The 21,606-nt window shown below is 44.1% G+C and overlaps 1 protein-coding gene across 10 annotated transcripts in view; it reads right to left on the bottom strand.

The window, feature by feature from the left end:
* Positions 1-6,838: 6,838 nt before the first annotated feature.
* The window catches only part of hsf1 (heat shock transcription factor 1), a 107,026-nt gene continuing 92,258 nt past the window's right edge, over positions 6,839-21,606 (bottom strand). For 5 of the 10 annotated variants that reach the window (XM_078536136.1, XM_078536130.1, XM_078536129.1 and 2 more), the window contains 5 exons: positions 19,697-19,780; positions 12,606-12,711; positions 11,472-11,537; positions 10,841-10,907; positions 6,839-7,635 (listed from right to left, as the gene is read on the bottom strand). In XM_078536136.1, the coding sequence (XP_078392262.1) occupies positions 7,424-7,635; positions 10,841-10,907; positions 11,472-11,537; positions 12,606-12,711; positions 19,697-19,780 (535 nt within the window). In that variant the 3' untranslated portion in view covers positions 6,839-7,423. The remainder of the gene's footprint in view (positions 7,636-10,840; positions 10,908-11,471; positions 11,538-12,605; positions 12,712-19,696; positions 19,781-21,606) is intronic. The other 5 variants (XM_078536159.1, XM_078536155.1, XM_078536148.1 and 2 more) reach the window with 3 other exon arrangements.

Raw genomic sequence — 21,606 nt, forward strand, 5'->3', positions numbered from 1 at the left:
ATACTACCCCCAACATCATGGGCTCTTATCTTATTAAGTAGCCTTATTGCGATACCTTATCGAACGCCTTTTGGAAATCCAAATATATTACATCTACTGGTGCCCCTTTATCTATCCTGCTTGTAACCTCCTCAAAGAATTCTAATCAATTTATCAGGCATGATTTCCCCTTCATGAAGCCATGCTGACTCTGCAGTTCAAAAAAGCAGCTCACCATCACCGTCTCAAAGGCAATTAAGGATGGGTAAAAATGCCTAGCTAGCCCACATTCTGTGAAAGAATTTTAAAAAAAGCATAAATTGCTGCGATTGTTTGAAATTTGGCATTTTTGCATGCGTCCTGATGAGTGCAAGGCAAAAACTTTCAGCAACATGTCTCTCTTTTCAGTAAGATTCCAGTTCTGTAGTAGCAAGCGACAAGCGAGTGGCTTGATAGGCCAATTCAGAGGGCCATTAAGAATCACTCACATTGCTGTGGGTCTGGAGTCACATGCAGGTCAGAGTAAGGACTGCAGGTTTCCTTCCTCAAAGGACATTAGTGAACCAGATGGGTTTTAATGACAATGATCGCCATTATTGAGATAGACTTTTTATTCCAGAAGTATTTAATTGAATTTAAGTTCCTCAGCTGCTGTGGTAGGATCTGAATTCGGTTCTCCAGATTATTAGCTTAGATTTCTAGATTGCTAGTTCAGTAATATAATAACACACGACAGAAGCATTTGGCTCTTTAAGCCTGCTCCACCATTCAATAAGATCATGGCTGCCCTGGTTGTGGTCTCCACTCCATTTTCCATAACCACTGTGCAACTGTACTCCTTAAATGACCACTTTTTAATTCTTTCATGGGATGTGGGCATCGCTGGCTAGGCCAGCATTTATTGCCCATCCCTAGTTGCCCTTGAGAAGGTGGTGGAGAGCTGCCTTCTTGAACCGCTGCAGTCCATGTGGTGCAGGTACACCCAGTGCTGTTAGGAAGGGGGCTTCAGTATTTTGACCCAGCGACAGTGAAGGAATGGCGATGTATTGCCAAGTCAGGATGATGAGTTGCTTGGAGGGGAACTTGCAGGTGGTGGTGTCTGCAACTATCTTTTACACTTGTCCTTTTAGGTGGTGGAGGTCGCAGTTTTGAAAGGTGCTAAGGAGCCTTAGTGAGTTGTTGCAGTGCATTTTGTAGATGGTACATACTGCTGCCAATTAATAGGCTGCTTTGTCCTGGATGATGGCCTTCTTGAGTGCTGTGGGAGCTGCAGTCAACCAGGCACCTGGAGGATATTCCATCACACTCCTCCTGACTAATGCCTTGTAGGTGGCGGACAGGCTTTGGAAAATCAGAGGGTGAGTTATTCTCCACAGAATTCCCAGCCTCTGACCTGCTCTTGTAGCCACATTATTAATATGGCTGGTGCAGTACAGTTTCTGGTTAATGGCAATCCCCAAGATGTTGATAGCAGGGGATTCAGCGATGGTTATGCCATTGAATCTCAAGGGAGATGGTTAAATTCTCTCTTGTTGGAGGTGATCATTGTTTGGAACTTGCGTGGCATGCATGTTGCGTGTCACTTATTGATCCAAGGCTGAATGTTGTCCAGGTCTTGCTGCATATGGGCATGGACTGCTTCAGTATCGGAGGAGTCGCGAATCATGAACATTGTGTAAACCTCATCAAACAACCCTACTTCTGACCTTATGATGGAAGGAAGGTCATTGATGAAGCAACTGAAGATGGTTGGGCCTAGAACACTACCCTGAGGAACTCCTGCAGTGACATCCTGGGACTGAGATGACTGACCTCCAACAACCACAACACCATCCTTTGTGCTAGGTATGATTCCAACCAGTGGAGAGTTTTCCCCCTGATTCCCATTGACTCCAGTTTTGCTAGGGCTCCTTGATGCCACACTCAGTCAAATGCGGCCTTGATGTCAAGGGCAGTCACTCTCAGCTCCTCTCTTGAGTTCAGTTCTTTTGTCCATGTTTAGACCAAGGCTGTAATGAGGGTCAGGAGCTGAGTGGCCCTGGCAGAACCCAAAATGAGTGATAGTACTGCATCAATTTAGCGCTCAAAAACAATATCAAAAGAAATAAAGAAATTGCGGACAGTGTCAGTATTTTCTCTTTATATTTATAGCTATTTATATATGTGCTGTAACCATTCTATGATTCTATATAATCTTCTTTATTATGGCATAAAACAGCGGCATATACAATTCATCTATATTTCAAAGCCCCTTCAGTCACTCAATAACTTTGGACATTAACCGTTTAAATACAATATTGTGTGCACTGTGCATGTCTTTACACATAGCTGCCAATCGTCAATGGAACGAAATGTGGACAGTGTTACACAGAATGCAATGTCACATCTTTAAAAACAGTACACAGGCTTTGTGCGTGTGTGCACGTGTGGCATTTGAGAGGTGGATGGTGTCATTCACTAGGAAAACTGCTGATACCACAAAACAGTAAAGTGGTTTACACACAACAGTGCTTGCACACACTCAAAGCTACTGTTTTTATTTATTTTAAACCTTTAACATCCAGAAGGCCAGCAGTTGACACTAAAAAGTACAAAATAAAATCAATTTATACCCAGACGCATTTAAACAGGGGAAGGATGTGAAACATTAATTTTTTTTCCCAAGAGGGTATTTGAACAATGATACATGTGGTTCAAAGTCCAGGACCATTCCTGTATATTAAAGCTGTCGCTAGTTATGTGGGAAGATCGTACACAATTTCTAGGTTGGGACGGGGGTGGGGTGGGGCGGCTGGGGAAGGTATTGAAGCAGGTTTCACTGAGGAAGCTCAGGTATGAACACTTACAAGCGTTTGGAAATTGGAAAGCTCATACATACAATTGAACAATTGAATTAGGAGGAGTAGGCCTTTCGGCCCCTCGAACCTGCTCATTGACATTCAATATGATCATGGCTGATCTGATTATGGCCTCAACTCCACATTCCGCCTATCCCAATAACCTTTGACTCCCTTGTTAATCAAGAATCTATCTACCTTTGCCTTAAAAATATTTATGGACTCTACCTCCACTGCTCTCTAGGGAAGAAAGTCCCAAAGATTCACAACCCTGAGAAAAAATTTTCTTCTCACCCCTGTCTTAAATGGGAGACCACTGATTTTTAAACTGTCCTCCCTAGTTCTCGTCTGTCTCACAAGGGGAAACACCCTTTCAGCATCCACCTTGTCAAGTCTACTCAGGATCTTGTATGTTTCAATAAGATCACCCCTCATTCTTCTAAACTCAAATGGATGCAGCCTGCTACCCTTTCCTCATAAGATAACCCCCCCTCCCCAGGTATCAAGTCGAGTAAATCTTCTCTGAACCGTTTCTAATAAATTTACATCCTTTCTTATCCTTAGCTTTATTCTTCTCCCATTCCTCAATTCTCATAGAGTTGAGAAGAATGGAGAAAGGTAAGGGAGTGAAAGGACCAGACACACTCAAGCTGGTGACTGAACCTGGAATTGAAATCCTGGAACTCCTTCCCTAACAGTGCCATGGGTTTACCTACACCACAGGGGCATGCAGCGGTTCAAGAAGGCAGCTCACTGCCACTTTCTCAAAGGCAATTAGGGATGGCCAATAAATGCTGGCCTTGCCATACCCCACGAAAGAATAATTAAAAAAAAACAGCCTCTGGGTAGCCAGTTGTGTAGTAAATAAGGTGAGTTAGCAAAAGGACTGGCAGGTCCTGGGCTTGATGTGGTTCAGTTGCTCTCAGTAGGGAGCAACCATATCTGTAAATTAGGCTCATGTTACAATAACTGCACCTGATCACTATCCAGTGATTCCAGGGATAACTCTTCTGCTCTCCTTTGGAATAGCGCCTTAGGATCTTTTACACCCATCTCTGACAGTGCTGCATTTCCTCAGTAATGCAGTAGTGTTAGCCTAGATTTTAGTGGTCAAATCTCTGGAGTGGGGCATGAACACTTCAGAGACCTCCTGACTCATCGGGAAGAGCACTACCACTGAGCCATGGTTGGTAGAAAGGTTCAGAACTGGCTGGAAATTCACTACAGCAAAAAGGAACTATCAGGTTTTGGGTCAAATCTGTCCTAGCCAAAAGTTCATGACCACAATTTTTTCTTCCCCATCTCACCCCCATTTCTGGCCAAGAGGCCACTGCTTCCCTTCAGCTATTTTATTGTAGCTTTAGAGGATTGAGCTTCCACAGCCTGGAACCTGTCAGTGACTCTCCCTGTCCTCTCGCACAACAAAGGAAGGGTCATCAACTGCTTCCCTTTTACTTTCCCAATTCTCAATCCCCCTGATAACCGAACAGAGGCTGGGGGTTGCTGGATCAGGGGCCAGGCCATACTCAGTAACGAACAAGTTGATGATTCAAGCATTGTACCCCCAATTACTGTCTTGATGTTTTTTGTTTTAGAGAGAGAAATACAATGCTGGCACATTAAGTACAGGCCCAGAAAGCCGAGGACGAAATTTAGGCCAACACTCTTAAGCAGTACTGAGGTAGTGCCGTGCTGACCAGGGGGGGTCCATCGCGAGGTAGCGCTGTGCTGACAGGGGGGTCCATCGCGAGGTAGCGCTGTGCTGACAGGGAGGTCCATCGCGAGGTAGCGCTGTGCTGACAGGGGGTCAGTACCAACACGGCTCAGCACTGGAGGGACAGTGCTGAGGAAGCACTGACCTGTCAGAGGGGCAGTATTGAGGGAATGCTGAACTGTTGGAGGTGTCGTCTTTCACTTGAGACATTAAACAGAGGCCTTGCCTGCACCAAAAGGCGGACAGAAAAGGTCCTAGGGCTGCTATCTGAAAAAATGAAGGGGTGTGGGGGAGTTCTCCCTGGTATACTGGCCAATATTTATCCCTAAACCAATATGAGAGATTGTTTGACCATGATCTCATTGCTGCTTGTGGAAGTTTGCTATAAGTAGATTGGCTACCACGTTTCCTACACGACAACAATGACTGTACTTCAAGAAGTACTTCATTGGCTATGTACTGCTTTGTGATGACCTGAGGTTGTGAAAGACTCTGTATAAATGCAAGTACCTTTTTTTTCACTCTTCCTACTTTGCAGAAGAACAGGCGGCCTTGGTTCGACAGTTCTCTTCAAGCACAAGAGCTATCTATTTCTTTCACCATTATAATCCTGATGCTGCCAATATAGCTCAAGGTGCATAGGATTAGAATGAATCTGGGAAATAAACCTTCTGAAACTCAGATCGCACCGTAGTGACTTAAACTACCACAAGAGCAAAACGACAAGAATGAAACAGCCATCTGTCACTTGCTCATCCTGCTTTCTACTCTGAATGTCCCCATTAGCACCTCCTTTAGCCAGTATCACCACCACCTACACCCCTTCGACCTTTTGTTTATGACATCTTTTGCAATCTCTCCCTTGTCTCCACCTATCACTGGCCTCCTATCCACCTTCACCTGTCCCATACCCCTTAAACAGTATATATTTCACCACATTTCTACTTCTCTTTAGTTCTGAAGAAGAGTCAGATGGACTCGAAACGTTAACTCTGTTTTTCTCTCCACAGATGCTGTCAGACCTGCTGAGTTTTTCCAGCAATTTTTGTTTTTGTTTCAGATTTCCAGCATCCGCAGTATTTTGCTTTTCTATAAGAATGAAACAGCCATGGAAACAAGAGGAGCTGCTGGCTCTCCACTCCAGGCCTATCAATCCAATCTATACATCATCTGTTGTTGGTCATAATGCAGCAAAGAATAATTATTTCATAATAGGGCTTCTTAAAGTGTGACAAGGAAATCGTTGCAAGGATGAGCCATGAGAATAACCAGTTAGTCTGTTTTTTCTTGTACTGTTTGAGGTTTGTTGTTCCAGACACCAGGAGAGAACTATTCTGCTTTCTGAATATGTTCGTGGAGTCCTTAATGCCCATCTGAATAAGCAAACAGTTCAAAATCTCATCTGAAAGATGACATCGTAAATATTCCAGACTGGATACAGAGTAAAGCTCCCTCTACACTGACCCCATCAAACACTCCCAGGGCAGGTACAGCACGGGGTTAGATACAGAGTAAAGCTCCCTCTACACCGTCCCCATCAAACACTCCCAGGACAGGTACAGCACGGGGTTAGATACAGAGTAAAGCTCCCTCTACACTGACCCCATCAAACACTCCCAGGGCAGGTACAGCACGGGGTTAGATACAGAGTAAAGCTCCCCCTACACTGTCCCCATCAAACACTTCCAGGGCAGGTACAGCACGAAGTTAGATACAGAGTAAAGCTCCAATGGATTGCCCAAATACAGTCTTTCGGGTGGTGAGGCCTGGCATGTTCCGTTGCAATTTTGGGAGCTGGATTGAGAAAATAAAAGAGATAAATGCTGGCCACGATATCTGGGGGAATCTCTGATTTTCTTTGAAAAATGCTATGGGTTCTTCTGCATTCACTGTAACAGGCAGATCCACATCTCATCTGAAAGATTGTGCTTCCTCGGGACTGCACTAGGATATCAGCTGAGATTGTGGGCCCAAGTCCTGAGCATCAAGACCAACCACACAGTTATATTACTGGCAGGGACCCTGCCTATATCCCATTGAAATAACCCATCAGCAGTGTTGGAAAGAAATGTTCAGGGGATTGAGCTTGTCTTCAATGTGAATGTGTGCATTGCGAGTGTGAGTAATGGAGATGTGATGTGCATGGATTACACCAGTTCTGTCGAAACAACGACCCTTTATCGCCCTTGTTACAATTTCTGATTCTTTGCAAAACTATTTTACAAGCTTCCAAATATAGTGTATAAAAAAATAAACCTCCTTTCTACCACATCATTGCAGGCTTTAGAGTACAAGCTAGAATATTAACTTTTTTAAAAAAACTTTTTTTTAATATACGAATCAAAAATACATCTTCACTTATCAGCAACTGGATTAAAGTGTAAATATACAAAACAAGGACAGTGGAGGCAAGGGGGAGGGAGAGAAGGTGGAGAGTAGGGACAACGCAAAACAGGAATCAAAGTAATAAAACTGTCTTTCTTCACGCAGTGAGAAAATTTATAGTGGTTTCTAATTTTCCTCCGATAGAACCTGTTATTAGGATAATGGAAGTCTAACTGCTCTCTGTCTCTTAAAGAGGGAGGGAGAAACAAGACTATAAAACTGTAGTCTGCAATCAATTGTCTCGTCCTTAATCACTGAAAGTTGGGATCTGACAGGAGAAGGATCCCTATGACACACTTCCCTGTGCTTGAATCCGGGCCGCTCTCTACTTGCAATAAGGGTTTATCAGGCTAGAAAAGCAAACTGGTTAAAATTAAATATTTAAAGATACAGTTTCACTCTCATCCTGTGTCCTCTCCTGGAGCAGAAAGCTGTACCCCGAACAAGCAGTCCAGCGATTGGATCGAGGCAGGGGTAGAGGAAATTGGAGGGGGTGGTGCTCCTGGAGTTAGGAGACAGGCGGATCCTGTGTGTGAGACAGGTTGGCGTTTGATAAGAGAGACAGTGGGTCGTCATCTGTGGCATCTAGGTTCAGGTTGTCTTCAGGCGGGAAGTACGGAGAATCTCCGAGTTCAAATAAGACGGGGAGGTCCCCTGTGTCGCTGGAGTTGGTGTCTACCATTAGCAGAGGTGGGGCACTGTACTGGACAACTTGTTTTCCTAGACAAGAGAGGGGCATAAAACACAAATTACTACATTGCGCAGTGCGACTGAATTGGTTTCCAGATAAACAGGGAGGTATTCAGTGTCTCGGTGATAGAGGCTGCACGTGGTCATTCAGACTACAGATACAAGGTTTACTTCCTGATCTGAGTAAGTGGATCTTAGCTGTGGACCGACAGCTGGCATCAGTGCACCTAGACTGGGGAGAGGGTTGTTCTACAACCAACCACAGCAGGGTTCCAATTGCCCAGTTATTTTGGGAATAGTAACACAGTGGTGACATTCGTTTAGTAGTACAGAATTTGAGTATTGCTGGAAAACAGGCATGCTGTTGAAGCTTTTCATCTGGCACTCATCAGAATACCAATAGTAAAGAGAACAACAATTACTGCTGCATGAGAAGAGAGTGCTGATTGGTTGGCAAGCGGACTCTGATTGGTAGAGGTGTGACCATGGAAAATGCACCAGGGAACAGTTAACTGTCAAGCTTTTGTTTAAATTTAAACCAGGCGGGTCAACTCTGATTGGTCAAGGCATTGCACTGGGGAACGAACCAGGGAATGGCTGTCCCCAAGCTTTTGTTTAGTTAAAAAAGGTGCAATGTGCAGACATGCTCCTTCAGTCTGCAAAGGACAAGGTCCTGTCTCACACAGATAATATGAAAAACTATCCCTACTGCTCCACAGCATAGTGCAGAATTTCCGATTTCCCCTGTTACTATCCCTACAGCGAACAAACCATGGTTTACTTTCCTAGTGATTACCCAGAGATCACAGGAATATATGGTGCAGGAAGTGGCCAATCAGTCCCTCAATTGTGTTCTGCTGCCATTCAATCAGATCATGGCTGATTAATCAATGCTCAAGGTGGTGTTGGGTGTGGGAGGAACATTAGTCAGGGCACTGGGAGAACTCCTTGCTCTTCTCTGATTAGTGGCATGGGATTTTAATAAACCCCCATCAGAACCAGGAGGTTCGACCATCTGAAGCATTGACACACCACACAAGACACAGAATTAGTGGTCGAGGTTAGTGAGCCAACCACTGGAGTTGATACTGAACCAAAATCTAGTGTCAGATGTGAGAATGATACCCAAAGAGCCTAACCGGCAATGAAATGTGCAACCAACTGAAGGTAAAGCCACCATTGATCCTTTGTTTTGTTTTGCTGAAATAAGAACAGAAAATATTGGGCATGTAGCAGGGCAACTGGCAGCTGAAGAGGAAAGAGGGCCTGTGTCCAACGGGATCCTACACCACACTAATCTCACCCTGTGCTTTCCCCTCAGATGCTGACTGCATATCCAGCCATTTCTACTACATAAAATGTAGAGGGCAGAAATAGACCCTTTGGCCCAAATGGTTTATGCTCCACACTAGCCTCCTCCCACCCCGACTTCATCAAACTTCAGACCTGCAAGTTGATAGATTCATAGAATGGTCGTGTCACAAAGTCCATTCGGCCTGTCATGTCCAGGCAGGCTCTATGTAAGACGAACTCAGAGTCCAAGTCCCCTGCCTTTTCCCCAAAGCCCTGCAACTTTTTACTTTAACTCAGGATCTCAAAACTGCAGGGTTCCTCAACTCCTTGTCTTTCCATTGACTTCCAACCTGAAAGCTTCAAAAAGAATATCAAAGTACTGTACTACCTGATCCCTAATTCCCAATCAGTACCTATTCTCTTTCTCACCCATGGCAAACTCCTGCACCATGAGCTACATGCTCAAATGCCATTTACAAGCCAGTGCAACTGAGGCCGAGTCTTTCTTTAGAAAGCCCAGGGGGGGCACTCCAGCAACTCCTGGCCATACGAATGAAAGTCAATAAGAACCCTGGAAATAGGAGCAGGAGTAGGCCATTTGAGCTCTTGAACCTGCTCTGCCATTCAATAAGATCACAGCTGATCTTCTACAATAGCTACATCATCCCTTGCTATCCCCATTTTCCTTACCATCCAAAAATCCATCAACCTCCGACTTGAATTTACTTAACTGTTGGGCTGCCACAACTCTCTGGGGTAGAGAATTCCAAAGGTTCGCAATGCTGAGTGAAGGACTTTTTCCTTTCAGTCCTAGCTGTCTCCTTATTCTGAGGCTGTGATCCCTAGCTCTAGATTCCCCAGCCAGGGGAAATATTCTCCCAGCGTTGACCCTGTCAAGCCCCTTAATCTTATGTTTCAGTAAGATCACCTCTCAATCATCTACTAAACTAAAAAAAAACAAGACCCGCACTCTTGCGCCATATTACGTTCTTCTTTTCTTTGACGTAAGTATACCAATCATACACAAGGAATGGTGAAGCAATAATGTTGGTTCAGAGGGAGGCCTGACCTCAACTGCTGTTGCTTTCAGACCGACTACAAGTCATGGGTCTACTACATATCCTATTGAGGCGGTGATGATTGACAGTAGTTTAAGATATGCACATTATATCACAACACCCTGGAGTCAGACGTTTGAGAGTTCATGCCCCATAGCAGGACTTTAGCATGTAATTAGGTTTGCACTGAGGAGAATGCTGCACCATGAGGTGTCATCTTATGGATTAAACACTAAACTGAGACTCCATCCGTTTGGATAGATGCAAAAGATGCAATATAATGTGCATATTATTATAAATTGCGATTCAAACTGGCCATGCCTGTTTGACTCAAATAAAATGGGTAATTGGCAATATCAGTAATATTGCTTAAAAGAGAGACACTTTGCTGAAGTATTTCATCTTGCACTCATCAGGACGAACACAAGAATGCCAGATTTCAAACAATCACAACAATTTATATGACAGGAGAAAAGGGTGCTGTTATCAATCAGTAGTATAAATTGTCATGGTCTTTCTTTTAATCAATATTCAGTAATAGAAAATCTCTGACAAAGCATTATTGCTATATTTGTAGATCAGAAGGCAGTTCCCCTGGTGAATACTAATGCCACAACTAATGCACAGAAAACACAGATTCATCTCACTGTGTTTTATGGGACCTGGCTGTGCATCATGTTTACCTATTTCCAGACTTCAAAAGTGACTTGGTGACTGTGAAGTGCCTTGAGACTTTACAAGGATGAGACAGATACCAGATAAATGCAAGCCTTGTACAAAGAATCCACATCTTGTGCAAGGAATTCAGGCTTAAACCAGAGTGTATTTAGGGAAACACCCTTCATGTGGGTTTAAGAAGGTTTTGTGGTCTCCCTTTGAATTACCTGCATCCAAAGCACTTGTATCTGACTCTGAACTTTTCTGTTCCTGTGAGCCCATCAGATCCTGCATCTGTAAAGATAATTAGTAAAAAGACAGGTCAGTAATGTGGGCAAATTAATATAATACTTGCTTTTGTCAAATCCATAAATAGTTCCTTCAAAGTTAAGTTCATCTCAGAGCTTCTTGAACAGAGGGAGTAGGAGCCTTGTCTGGTGTGGGTTTATTTCTCTGCTCTGTGTAGAGTTATACAGGGAGTAGGAGCTCTGTTTAGTGTGGGTTTATTTCCCTGCTTTGTGTGGAATTATACAGGGAGTACGAGCCCTGTCTGCTATGGGTTTATTCTGAAGAGTCATATTTAACTCAAAACGTTAACTCTGTTTCTCTCTCCACAGATGCTGCCAGGCTGAGTATTTCCAGCATCTTGTTTTTATTTTAGATTTCCAGCACCCACAGTATTTTCTTTTTATTATAATGCTTTAATGCTTTTTCTGCCGAGAAAGGTCCTGCAGAACCTAACTACAGCTTTTCCATTGGCTGTAATGGGAGAGCCTAATTCGCTTAACATTGTTTCATTTAAAGTTGCACTTTTTAGGAAAGCAGCCACAATGTTAAGCAAGGAATTACTGTACTTACTTCTGCTAGGTTACCCTCGACATCTGGCAAGTTCAAATCAATGGCAGACAGCGAGGGGTTGAAAAGCTGTAGAGGAAAGAAACCAAAAGTTAGTTTCTAAACTTCTACATATGGAACAATAGTTCCATATTAATTCCTCTGTTGTCCGAATGGATAAAGGAACTAGATTGTGTCACAGCTCGCCCACCTTGGATATATAATATATACATATATTTTTTTGAATTTGGTCTTGGGATGTGGGCATCGCTGGCTGGGCCAGCATTTATTGCCCATCCCATTGCATTTAAGAGTCAGCCACATTGGTGTGGGTCTGGAGTCACATGTAGGCCAGACCAGGTAAGGACAGCAGATTTCCATTAGTGAACCAGATGGGTTTTTACAACAATTGACAATGGTTTCATGGTCATCACTAGACTTTTTTTCTTAATTCCAGATTTTTATTGAATTCAAATTCTACCATGGTGGGATTTGAACCCGGTTGCCAGAGCATTGCCCTGGGTCTCTGAATTACCAATCTAGTGACAATACCACTACGCCACCACCTCCCCAGCCCATATAATAGTGTGTTGAATACAGAAAAGTGTCTCAAGGAAGACCACGAGCTTCAATTCCCACTCTGCACTGCTGGAAGGACAGGGTTAATCAAAGTGATTTGAAGTATGCTTGAGTAATTATTGTTCTTGATTTTTCTTTATTTTGTTGTAATGTTCATGTTTGGCCATTTCTTAAATATGAAGAGAATGATTCAATTTTGAAGGAGTGGCCACTGAAGGTTTTCTTTAGTCACTGGATGTCAGTGTTACTGGCAGGGCCTGTATTTATTGCCCATTTCTAATTGCCCTTGAGAAAGTGGTGGTGAGCCGCCTTCTTGAATAAGTGGTTAAGAGTCATGCTGTGGGTCTGGTGTCACCTATTGGCCAGACTGGATAAGGACAGCAGATTTCCTTCCCTAAAGGACATTAGTGAACCAGATGGGTTTTTTTCAACAAGCCAGTTGTTTCATGGTCACCGTTACTGAGACTAGTCTTTTATTCCAGATTTATATAATTAAATTAAAAATTCACCACAGCAGCTGGAGAATTTAAATTCATAATTCACAATAGAAGAACTGGGAGACAATGGAAACAAACTCACGTCTAAGAGCGTGCTGGATTCCATGTTGAAAGTTTGCCCTGATAGTAAGTTCTGGAGGTTATCCAAACTCGAATCAATTCTATCCAAGTGATTGTAGATATCGTTTCTACAAAAGGAAGGAAAAGGAAAAGTAATTTGCTAATTTAAGTATTTTTAATGCAAGACATTTTCTGTTTCATGCTCCTTGATACATTTACTGAATCACTCTCCTCACCTTTTCAAAACAATTCTGGGAGAGAAATAAAAGCCAAGTGTGAATTTAGAAAACATAAGGGCTATCCCACAAATTTCAGCACCTCTTTAACGTTAGTGCGCAATATACCTGTGGCTGAGGGTGAAAGAGTTTGAGCTGTTTACCAGGTACTAGTTATGGTTCTTCCTCTTTCAGGGAGATACCTTGTAAACAGCAGTTTTCTCTGTGTTAGCACAGCAGAGAAAAGGGCCTCAATGTGTGGAAGAAATCAACCTTATGTTCACACATAGGCGTCTCAGAATACAGCACCATGCACTAAAAGTGGCCAGTTCAAACCGATTGAATGAATGTGAGTTTTATATATAAATATTTACTGAATGTATTCCTTTGTTATATTTATTTAATCCGCATTATGTTAAAAGTGTAACTCCCACAAGGAGGCCACTATCCACCTGACAGTGTATCTGTCATCTGTCAAGTTACAGAGTGTTTGGAGCTAAGCCATGTCATCAGCCACTAAAACCAAAACAATAATCACTCAATCTTAACAGAACCATTGGAGAGAAAGAAACATGTCTAGACAGACAGATGGCACAGAAAGAGGGAGACACACAGAATTGGAGAGATGCAGAGACACGTACACATGGAGACTGAAACATGCCAATACCGACACACACAAAAGCAAAGAATAAAAAGGAATGTGATTTGTGACATGATATCTTGAAAGCCACTGCGGAGAGGAGGGGGAGTGGGGAGGATACAGACCCAGTTCCCTTTCCCTGCAGCTCAGTTGCATTACCACTATCTCAAGGGTGGGCCTTGAAGGGAGCGACCCAGGTAGAAGTCAGAAGAGGGCAGATGGTCATCTTTCAGCTACAGATGGGGTATGATTCAGGATCACCCTTACATTTTAATGTTACATTTTTCACAGGAGGGTACGACGTGCAGTGCACAACAGCATAGTAGTTAAACAGACTCTAGATGAAATGGGCTGAACAGCCTTTTCTCACTCAACTTATTTTAATCAAAAAAGGGCAATTAATTATTTCAGTTTCTAATGGACTGGTTAGTAAAGGTGCTAAACAAAAATAAAAACAAAAATACCTGGAAAAATTCAGCAGGTCTGGCAGCATCGGCGGAGAGGAGCACAGTTAACGTTGCCCCTCTCCGCAGATGCTGCCGGACCTGCTGAGTTTTTCCAGGTATTTTTGTTTTTGTTTTGGATTTCCAGCATCCGCAGTTCTTTTGCTTTTATCTCTAGTAAAGGTGCTAAGATATCTAACACCCAGTTCACTGGAGGGCTTGAGGCAATGTTACTGAGCACAAAGGACAGAGGGCCCAGTGTTTGAACTGCATTGGAATAAGCTCAGCTGGGCAGCAAAAATGCTGCATCAGATTTCCTCAGTGCTTGGCTGGGTGCTGATGGCAATAATGTAGTTTTGCCTGCAATCTTAACAATCTCAACGGAAGATCCTCCTCCAGTTTCTATCTGTATTCAACATTAAATCAAGTCACAGCAAATAAACTGAAAAGGGAATTGTTCATCAAACTGCAGCAAATTGAAAAGGGAACTTTCTATCAAGAACAATACTACTCACTGATCCCTGATGGAGGGGAATGGGGGAATGGACAGTTGGCAGTGCCTACTGCACTGCACCCTAGCAAGGTTCAAGCGATGAAGGAAGAAAAGATCATGGGCTAAAGAAGGAAAACTGAAGGCAACTTAAAGTTATGGGGGCTGCCACTGGGATCACTTCCATCTAATGCTCGGAAGAGGACAGATTCCACATGTCAGACCGAACCTTCAAAGCTGCATTGATGATAGGCAAATGGAAGGAGTGGCATGGAGAAAGAGCGCAAGGATGAAATGCTGACTGAGCAGATTGAGATCAGTGAGTACACTGCCCTGACCAGCTTTATGTGCTAGGAATCAGCCTGTCAACATTGGAGGGGAGGGGGGTGCGGAGATTCATAACTTCTCCAGGACTTCATTGTTTCGGAGATGGAAATCCAATCCAAGTTGTTTATAAATGCTGGCTCAGCCCACGAATACATCCTCTCTAAAGAGCCAGCACTAGCTTGTCGTTTTTGTGTGCGCGTGTGTGAGCACATTAAAAAAAACTATTGAAACAAATTCCTCTTTCAGAACCTGGTCTTCTAATGCACATTCTTCCAGTCAATGAGGGAGGGAAGAAATGCCTTTCACTGTCTCAAGCAAGTAAGAACATCTTTCCTCTGTGCACCCCACCCTGCCTCTCATCTGGGTTGGGCTTCCTGATTCTGACACTTTTGTCAGACATTTAAAAACGAGAGAAAACTGCATTTGGATTCCCCGATATAGAAAAGCCCAGAAATGCACAGCATCAACCTAAACAGACAGGTTATCTGTTCAGGTATTCTTTAAAATGCAGCGATGAGCATCACCATTCAGTCCATCAATCTGCCCAGTCTCTCTCAGTGTTTTTTACTTTACCTTGGATAATTCAAATTTATGTAGCTCATTACACAACCAAGTTTCTGCACATCTGCTGGGAATCAATCAAATTCTGAACATCAAATTCTAAACTAACGGGGAAATTTAACTGAATCCAACACAAAACAGCTGACAGGCAGTACTGGGTACAAAATACCCACACACTTCACTCAGACAGTAAAGCAGTCAATGCCAGGTATAAAATACCACAGCCAGGAGAAGAGCCAGTCACTGCTGGGTTTAAATAGTAATTCAAACACAGAAGGTGGAGGCTGGAACTGGACACAGTACACTCACCACACCACAGGGTGAAAGGCTGACTGCATCTAATACCAATATCACACCCAGAGGATAGAAGCTGGCACTGGGGTTTAACACCAATATCATCCTAAAGGCACTGCTGCTCTCCAAATTGTTGTGAACACATACAAAGGTTACAATTTTTTGAAAAAGGGAATTGGTATACATCTCAGTTGGTAGCACTTTTGCCTTTGGGTCAGAAGGCTGCAACTTCCGTACTTGGACTAGGGTATATGATGTGGCTGACACATCAGTTCAGTGAAGTGCTGCATTAACATGGTGTCATCTTTCAGATGTGATTCAGATCATAGTCTGATGGTTCCATTACCGTTCAAAAAGCTAGGAGTTCAGCCCACGGCTGTAACCAGGTGTGTGGAATGTACTTATGTGGATGCATTTTTTCCCTAGGTTATTTCCTGCACCTTCCCTAGGACAAAGGGATGTTGTGAGCAGGAATTCCTAAACAGTGTACACATCAAATATTGCTAAGAAGAGAGACGTTCCCCAAGCTTTTCGTCTTGCATTCATCAGAACAATGCAAGAATGCCAAATTTCAAACGATCACAACAATTTATGCCACAGGAGGAAAAGGTGATAATTGGTTCACAAGTTTCCATATAGTTTCTCATTGCTTTCTCCATGGCAATGCCTCAGCCAGAGTCAACTTGCCAGCCAATCAGCACTCTTTCTTCTTGATCATTTGAAATTTGGCATTCTTGCAAAACTGCGATGATAATCCCCACCTAAACCATCTCTCAGCAACAGGTAGGACTGGAAATGATGCTTTGGGCACAGGAGGAGATTTATATTGGGATGAAGTGCCAGTATGAACTAGAGAGGGGAAGAAATGCTCGTGTAATAAGACGGAGGAAGAGTGACTGCTGATGTGATACCTGGTCGGTGGGCTGAATATGGAGCAAAGATCATTTTAACTCTGATTTTAATTTTAAAGATTCTGTTCATCTTTAAGTATTGAAGTGCTCAAAATTGGCTAGTGTGCACAAATTTTAAGTGCAAATTAAAATGATTTTGGCGGGGGATATCCCAGACCTCAGAAACATGTGGAGTCAGGGATCAGCAGATGTTAAAATGTGTTTCCTATAGCCCTGGGAGACCAACATTCAGCCCCTTGATCAACTTTCAAAAACAGGGACACTCATCTTGTAGTTGTCTATTGGACGCTGTACCTCACTGTTGAATGTGGACTATAAGATTCTGTCCAAGGTCATCGCCAATCGGGTCAAGTCTGCTTTGGAGTTGGTGATCCACCCTGACCAGACCTGCGCTGTGCCCGACAGGAAGATCTCTGACAGCCTTGTGCTACTCAGGGATACGATTGCCTATGTACAAGACAGGGGTGTGGACACCTTCCTCATCAGCCTGGATCAGGAGAAGGCCTTTGACAGAATATCACACACCTACATGGTGGATGTGCTCTCCAAAATGGGGTTTGGGGAAGGAATCCGCAACTGGATCCAACTGCTCTACACTAACATCAGTAGCGCAGTCTCAATCAGTGGGTGGGAATCAGAAAGCTTTCCAATTAAATCTGGAATCAGGAAGGGCTGCCCTCTCTGCCCTGTCCTGTTTGTGTGTGTTGCATAGAACCCTTTGCTGAGTCCATCAAGAAGGATCTGTGCATAAGAGGAGTGACGATCCCAGGCAGTGGAGGCACTCAGGTCAAAGCCTCCCTGTACATGGCCAATGTCGCCGTCTTCTGCTTGGATCCGCTGTCGGTGTGCAGACTGATCAACATCTGCGACCAGTTCGAACTGGCCTCGGGAGCCAAGGTAAATCGTGGCAAGAGCGAGGCCATGTTCTTTGGGAACTGGGCTGACTGATCCTTTGCCCCTTTCACCATCAGGTCAGACGGCCTGAAGGTGCTGAGGATATGGGTCAGAGGGACCGAGGCATGTGTTAGAAACTGGAAGGAGTGGCTATGATGGAATGAAAACTGGGCATTTGGGAGCGACGCTCCATCTCCATTGTGGGTAAGAACCTGGTCATCAGGTGTGAGGCACTCTCAGTGTTGCTGTACTTGGCGCAGGTCTGGCCCATTCCTCGCTCTTGCGCAATGGTGATCATCCGAGCCATATTTCGCTTTATCTGGAGGTCGAAAATGGATTGTGTTCGGAGGGATGCGATGTACAAGCCTCTAGACAAAGGGGAAAAAACGTGCCCAACATCGCCCTCATCCTGATGGCCACCTTTGTGCGTGGCTGCATCAAGCTGTGCATAGACCCTCAGTACGCAAACACCAAGTGTCACTACGTGCTGAGGTTCTATCTGTCCCCGGTGTTGTGAAGGATGGGTCTGGCCACGCTGCCGCCAAGTAGTTGGACTGTGCCATACCACCTGTGCCTTGTAGAAAAATTTATGCAAAGCAACACCTTTGACCGCAAGTCCATCAGGCAGTGGTCAGCAAGTAACGTCCTAGAGGCCCTGCGGGAAAAGGCGAGGGTGGATCCTGTGGGATGGTTCCCCGAGCAGACTGTCAGAGTCATTTGGCAGAATGCCTCATCAGCAGAACTTTCCAACAAGCACCAAGACGTAGCTTGGCTGGTGGTGAGAAAGGCATTCCCCGTCAGATCCTTCCTACACACCAATAGTCTCACCCCCTCTGAACATTGCCCTCGAGGTGGCTGTGGTGGGGAAGAGGCCACTGTTCACCTCCTTGTGGATTGTACCTGTGCAAAGAAGGTCTGGAGAGAGATGCAGTGGTTTTTGTCGAGGTTCATCCCAAGCAGCTCTGTGACACAGGACTCTGTGCTCTCCGGGCTGTTCCCAGGGGGACACACCGAGACAAACATCAACTGCAGCTGGAGGATCATCAACTCAGTGAAAGACGCTCTTTGGTCTGCCCGAAATTTGTTGGTCTTCCAGTGCAAAGAGTTGTCCTCGACCGAGTGTCGCAGACTGGCATATTCCAAGGTAATAACTATGTGCTGAGGGACGCACTAAAGCTTGGGGCAGCCGCTGCAAAGGCGCAACAGGGAAAGGTCGCTGTCTAAGACCTTTCTGTAATAGTGCACTGAGGCGCTGGGAATTGTGTAGACCCCTCGGGCTGTACAACTCTCAGATTGGACGTAGTGAATACTAAATGTATCATAATTGTATTGAAGCACCTCAGAGTGCAACACTTTGTATGTCGATAACTCCAATCCCATTGCACTCTGTCTATGTGTAACGACCATATTGAAATGACTGTAATATTCATTGACTGTACTGAAGCACCTCGTGATCCATGTGTAAAAGTTGAATATGATTGCAGTTTCTGTGATGGCCATTTAGAAATGTTTTGTAATATCCTTTGATATTTTATGAATAAAGTATATTTTTCCAAAACAATTTGGACGCTGTACCTGCCTACATGACAGTGAATGCATTTGAAAAGTAACTCCTGTGAAGCATTTGTGATGGAGCGTTTATCTATCTCATAACACCGCCAACAAACAGTCATTCCTATGGCTAATGCTTAGTGTGGAACGGAGGCATGTGACAGGGCAGCACTGCCAGAGGCTTCTCACTCAACAGAGCCAGTAGAGCCTCACACCAGACTGGCCTACGGACATAACACCACAGGGTCACCGTGCAGACAGCGCACTATGAGGAGAGCGGTCAGAATACACTAAACACAAACAACTAGTACAGGGTTTGGTAGATATTTAACACATTTGAAAAAATATTCACAACACAGAATCTGCTTCTTCTCTTGATAATACATCACCGTGTCCATTAGTACTTGGAAAATGTTCCGTATTACTCTCAACGGCATCAATAAAACTTCAGTGTACCTATGGGGCGTGAAATTTTCACTCCGCGTCCCTTGGCACCCAGCAGTGCAATTTCAAAATGTTTTTCTCTCAGACTGCTGAAGATGACTTCAAGCACTGGTGTGTCACTGGTGCAGCAATGCGATGATGAATTGCAGGGGAAGGGGGGTGGTCGGTGACTTTAATGGCATTCATCCCCTCCCATCACCCAGTATATTGGTAAATAAAATGTTCAAATAAGAACAGCAATGACACTTCCCCCAAACAACTGTGTAACGTTGGTAAGCTGGAGATTTAATACTGAGACACGTTATGCATATCAGGGAGACAGCAGTGCAATAGAAATGCTAACCCTATCAGTGCTCTGGGGTGAGTAGAGGAGGAAAGACTGGAGATAACACAATTGACCTCTGACATCTGCTGGGCTTGAATCAAACTGAAAGATAGAAACAGAAGGTCATGCTAGACACTAAGAGAGGCAGCGGCAACCATTTCCCAAATCCCATCAACATTTTTTGCACCACTTTACTATAGCAATTCAAGTTTGAAGTAAAAGATACACATCATAGATTTATTTAAAGATTGCTTGAGAGTTAATGTCAGAGATTGCCCAAGCTCTTTGATTATGTGGGTTGCTCAGATATTTACCATGGGACCTTGTGGACCACATTTTATTTCAAATTTCATTCCATTAATATCCATACATCACAGGCTGCTGATGCAGACAGATTTTGATTTCCCAGTTAGGGAGTAGCCATCCAAGAAGCAAGGGCGCTCAGAGGAGTCCTTTCCAAACCACCACTGGACAAACATCAAGTAGGAAATAAAAGCACGAACAGGACATGGTTGTCTGTTGCCTGGGCTTAAGGTGTTAAGGTCAACAAGATCTTGGGGGTCTAACACTGGGGAGGGCTGTTGGAAGCCATGGGCAACTTAAGTGGTTGCCAAAAAAGAGGGAGCAGTTTGAATGCTCCATATGTTGTGTATTCCAGATTTTGTTTGTGTGGGCAATTGCAAGCAACGTACTTATTCAGTTTAAATAGAGTATGTGATCAGGTCCATAGACATAAGACATAGCAGCAGAAATTAGGCCATTCGGCTCATCGAGTCTGCTCCGCCATTCAATCATGGCTGATAAGTTTCTCAACCCCATTCTCCCGCCTTCTCCCCGTAACCTTTGATCCCCTTACCAATCAAGAACCTATCTATCTTAGTCTTAAATACACTCAATGACCTGGCCTCCACAGCCTTCTGTGGTAATGGATTCCATAGATTCATCACTCTCTGGCTAAAGAAGTTTCTCCTCATCTCTGTTCTAAAAGGTCTTCTCTTTACTCTGAGGCTGTGTCCTCGGGTCCTAGTCTCTCCTACTAATGGAAACATCTTCCCCACGTCCACTCTATCCAGGCCTTTCAGTATTCTGTAAGTTTCAATCAAATCACCCCTCATCCTTCTAAACTCCATCGAGTATAGACCCAGAGTCCTCAAACGTTTCTCATATGTTAAACCTTTCATTCCTGGGATTGTTCTCGTGAACCTCCTCTGGACCCTCTCCAAGGCCAGCACATCCTTCCTGAGGTACAGGGCCCAAAATTGCTCACAATATTCTAAATGTGGTCTGACCAGAGCCTTATAAAGCCTCAGCAGCACATCCCTGCTTTTATATTCTAGTCCTCTCCAAATAAATGCCAACATTGCATTTGCCTTCCTAACTACCGACTCAACCTGCAGGTTAACCTTAAGAGAATCCTGGACTAGGACTCCCAAGTCCCTTTGCACTCCAGATTTCTGAATTCTCTCCCCATTTAGAAAATAGTCTATGCCTCTTTCTTCCTACCAAAGTGCATGACCTCACACCTCCCCACGTTGTATTCCATCTGCCACTTCTTTGCCCATTCTCCTAACCTGTCCAAATCCTTCTGTAGCCTCCCCGCCTCCTCAATACTACCTGTCTCTCCACCTATCCTTGTATCATCTGCAAACTTAGCCAGAATGTCCTCAGTTCATCTAGATCAGTAATGTATAAAGTGAAAAGTTGTGGTCCCAACACTGACCCCTGCGGAACTCCACTAGTCACCGACCGCCATCCTGAGAAGGACCCCCTTATCCCCACTCTCTGCCTCCTGCCGGACAGCCAATCTTCTATCCATGCTAGTACCTTGCCTCTAACACCATGAGCTCTTATCTTACTGAGCAGCCTCCTGTGTGGCACCTTGTCAAAGGCCTTCTGGAAGTCCAAGTAGATAACATCCATTGGCTGTC

This window comes from Cetorhinus maximus, chromosome 3 (genome assembly GCF_964194155.1).
Source record: "Cetorhinus maximus chromosome 3, sCetMax3.hap1.1, whole genome shotgun sequence".
Classification (NCBI taxonomy): domain Eukaryota; kingdom Metazoa; phylum Chordata; class Chondrichthyes; order Lamniformes; family Cetorhinidae; genus Cetorhinus; species Cetorhinus maximus.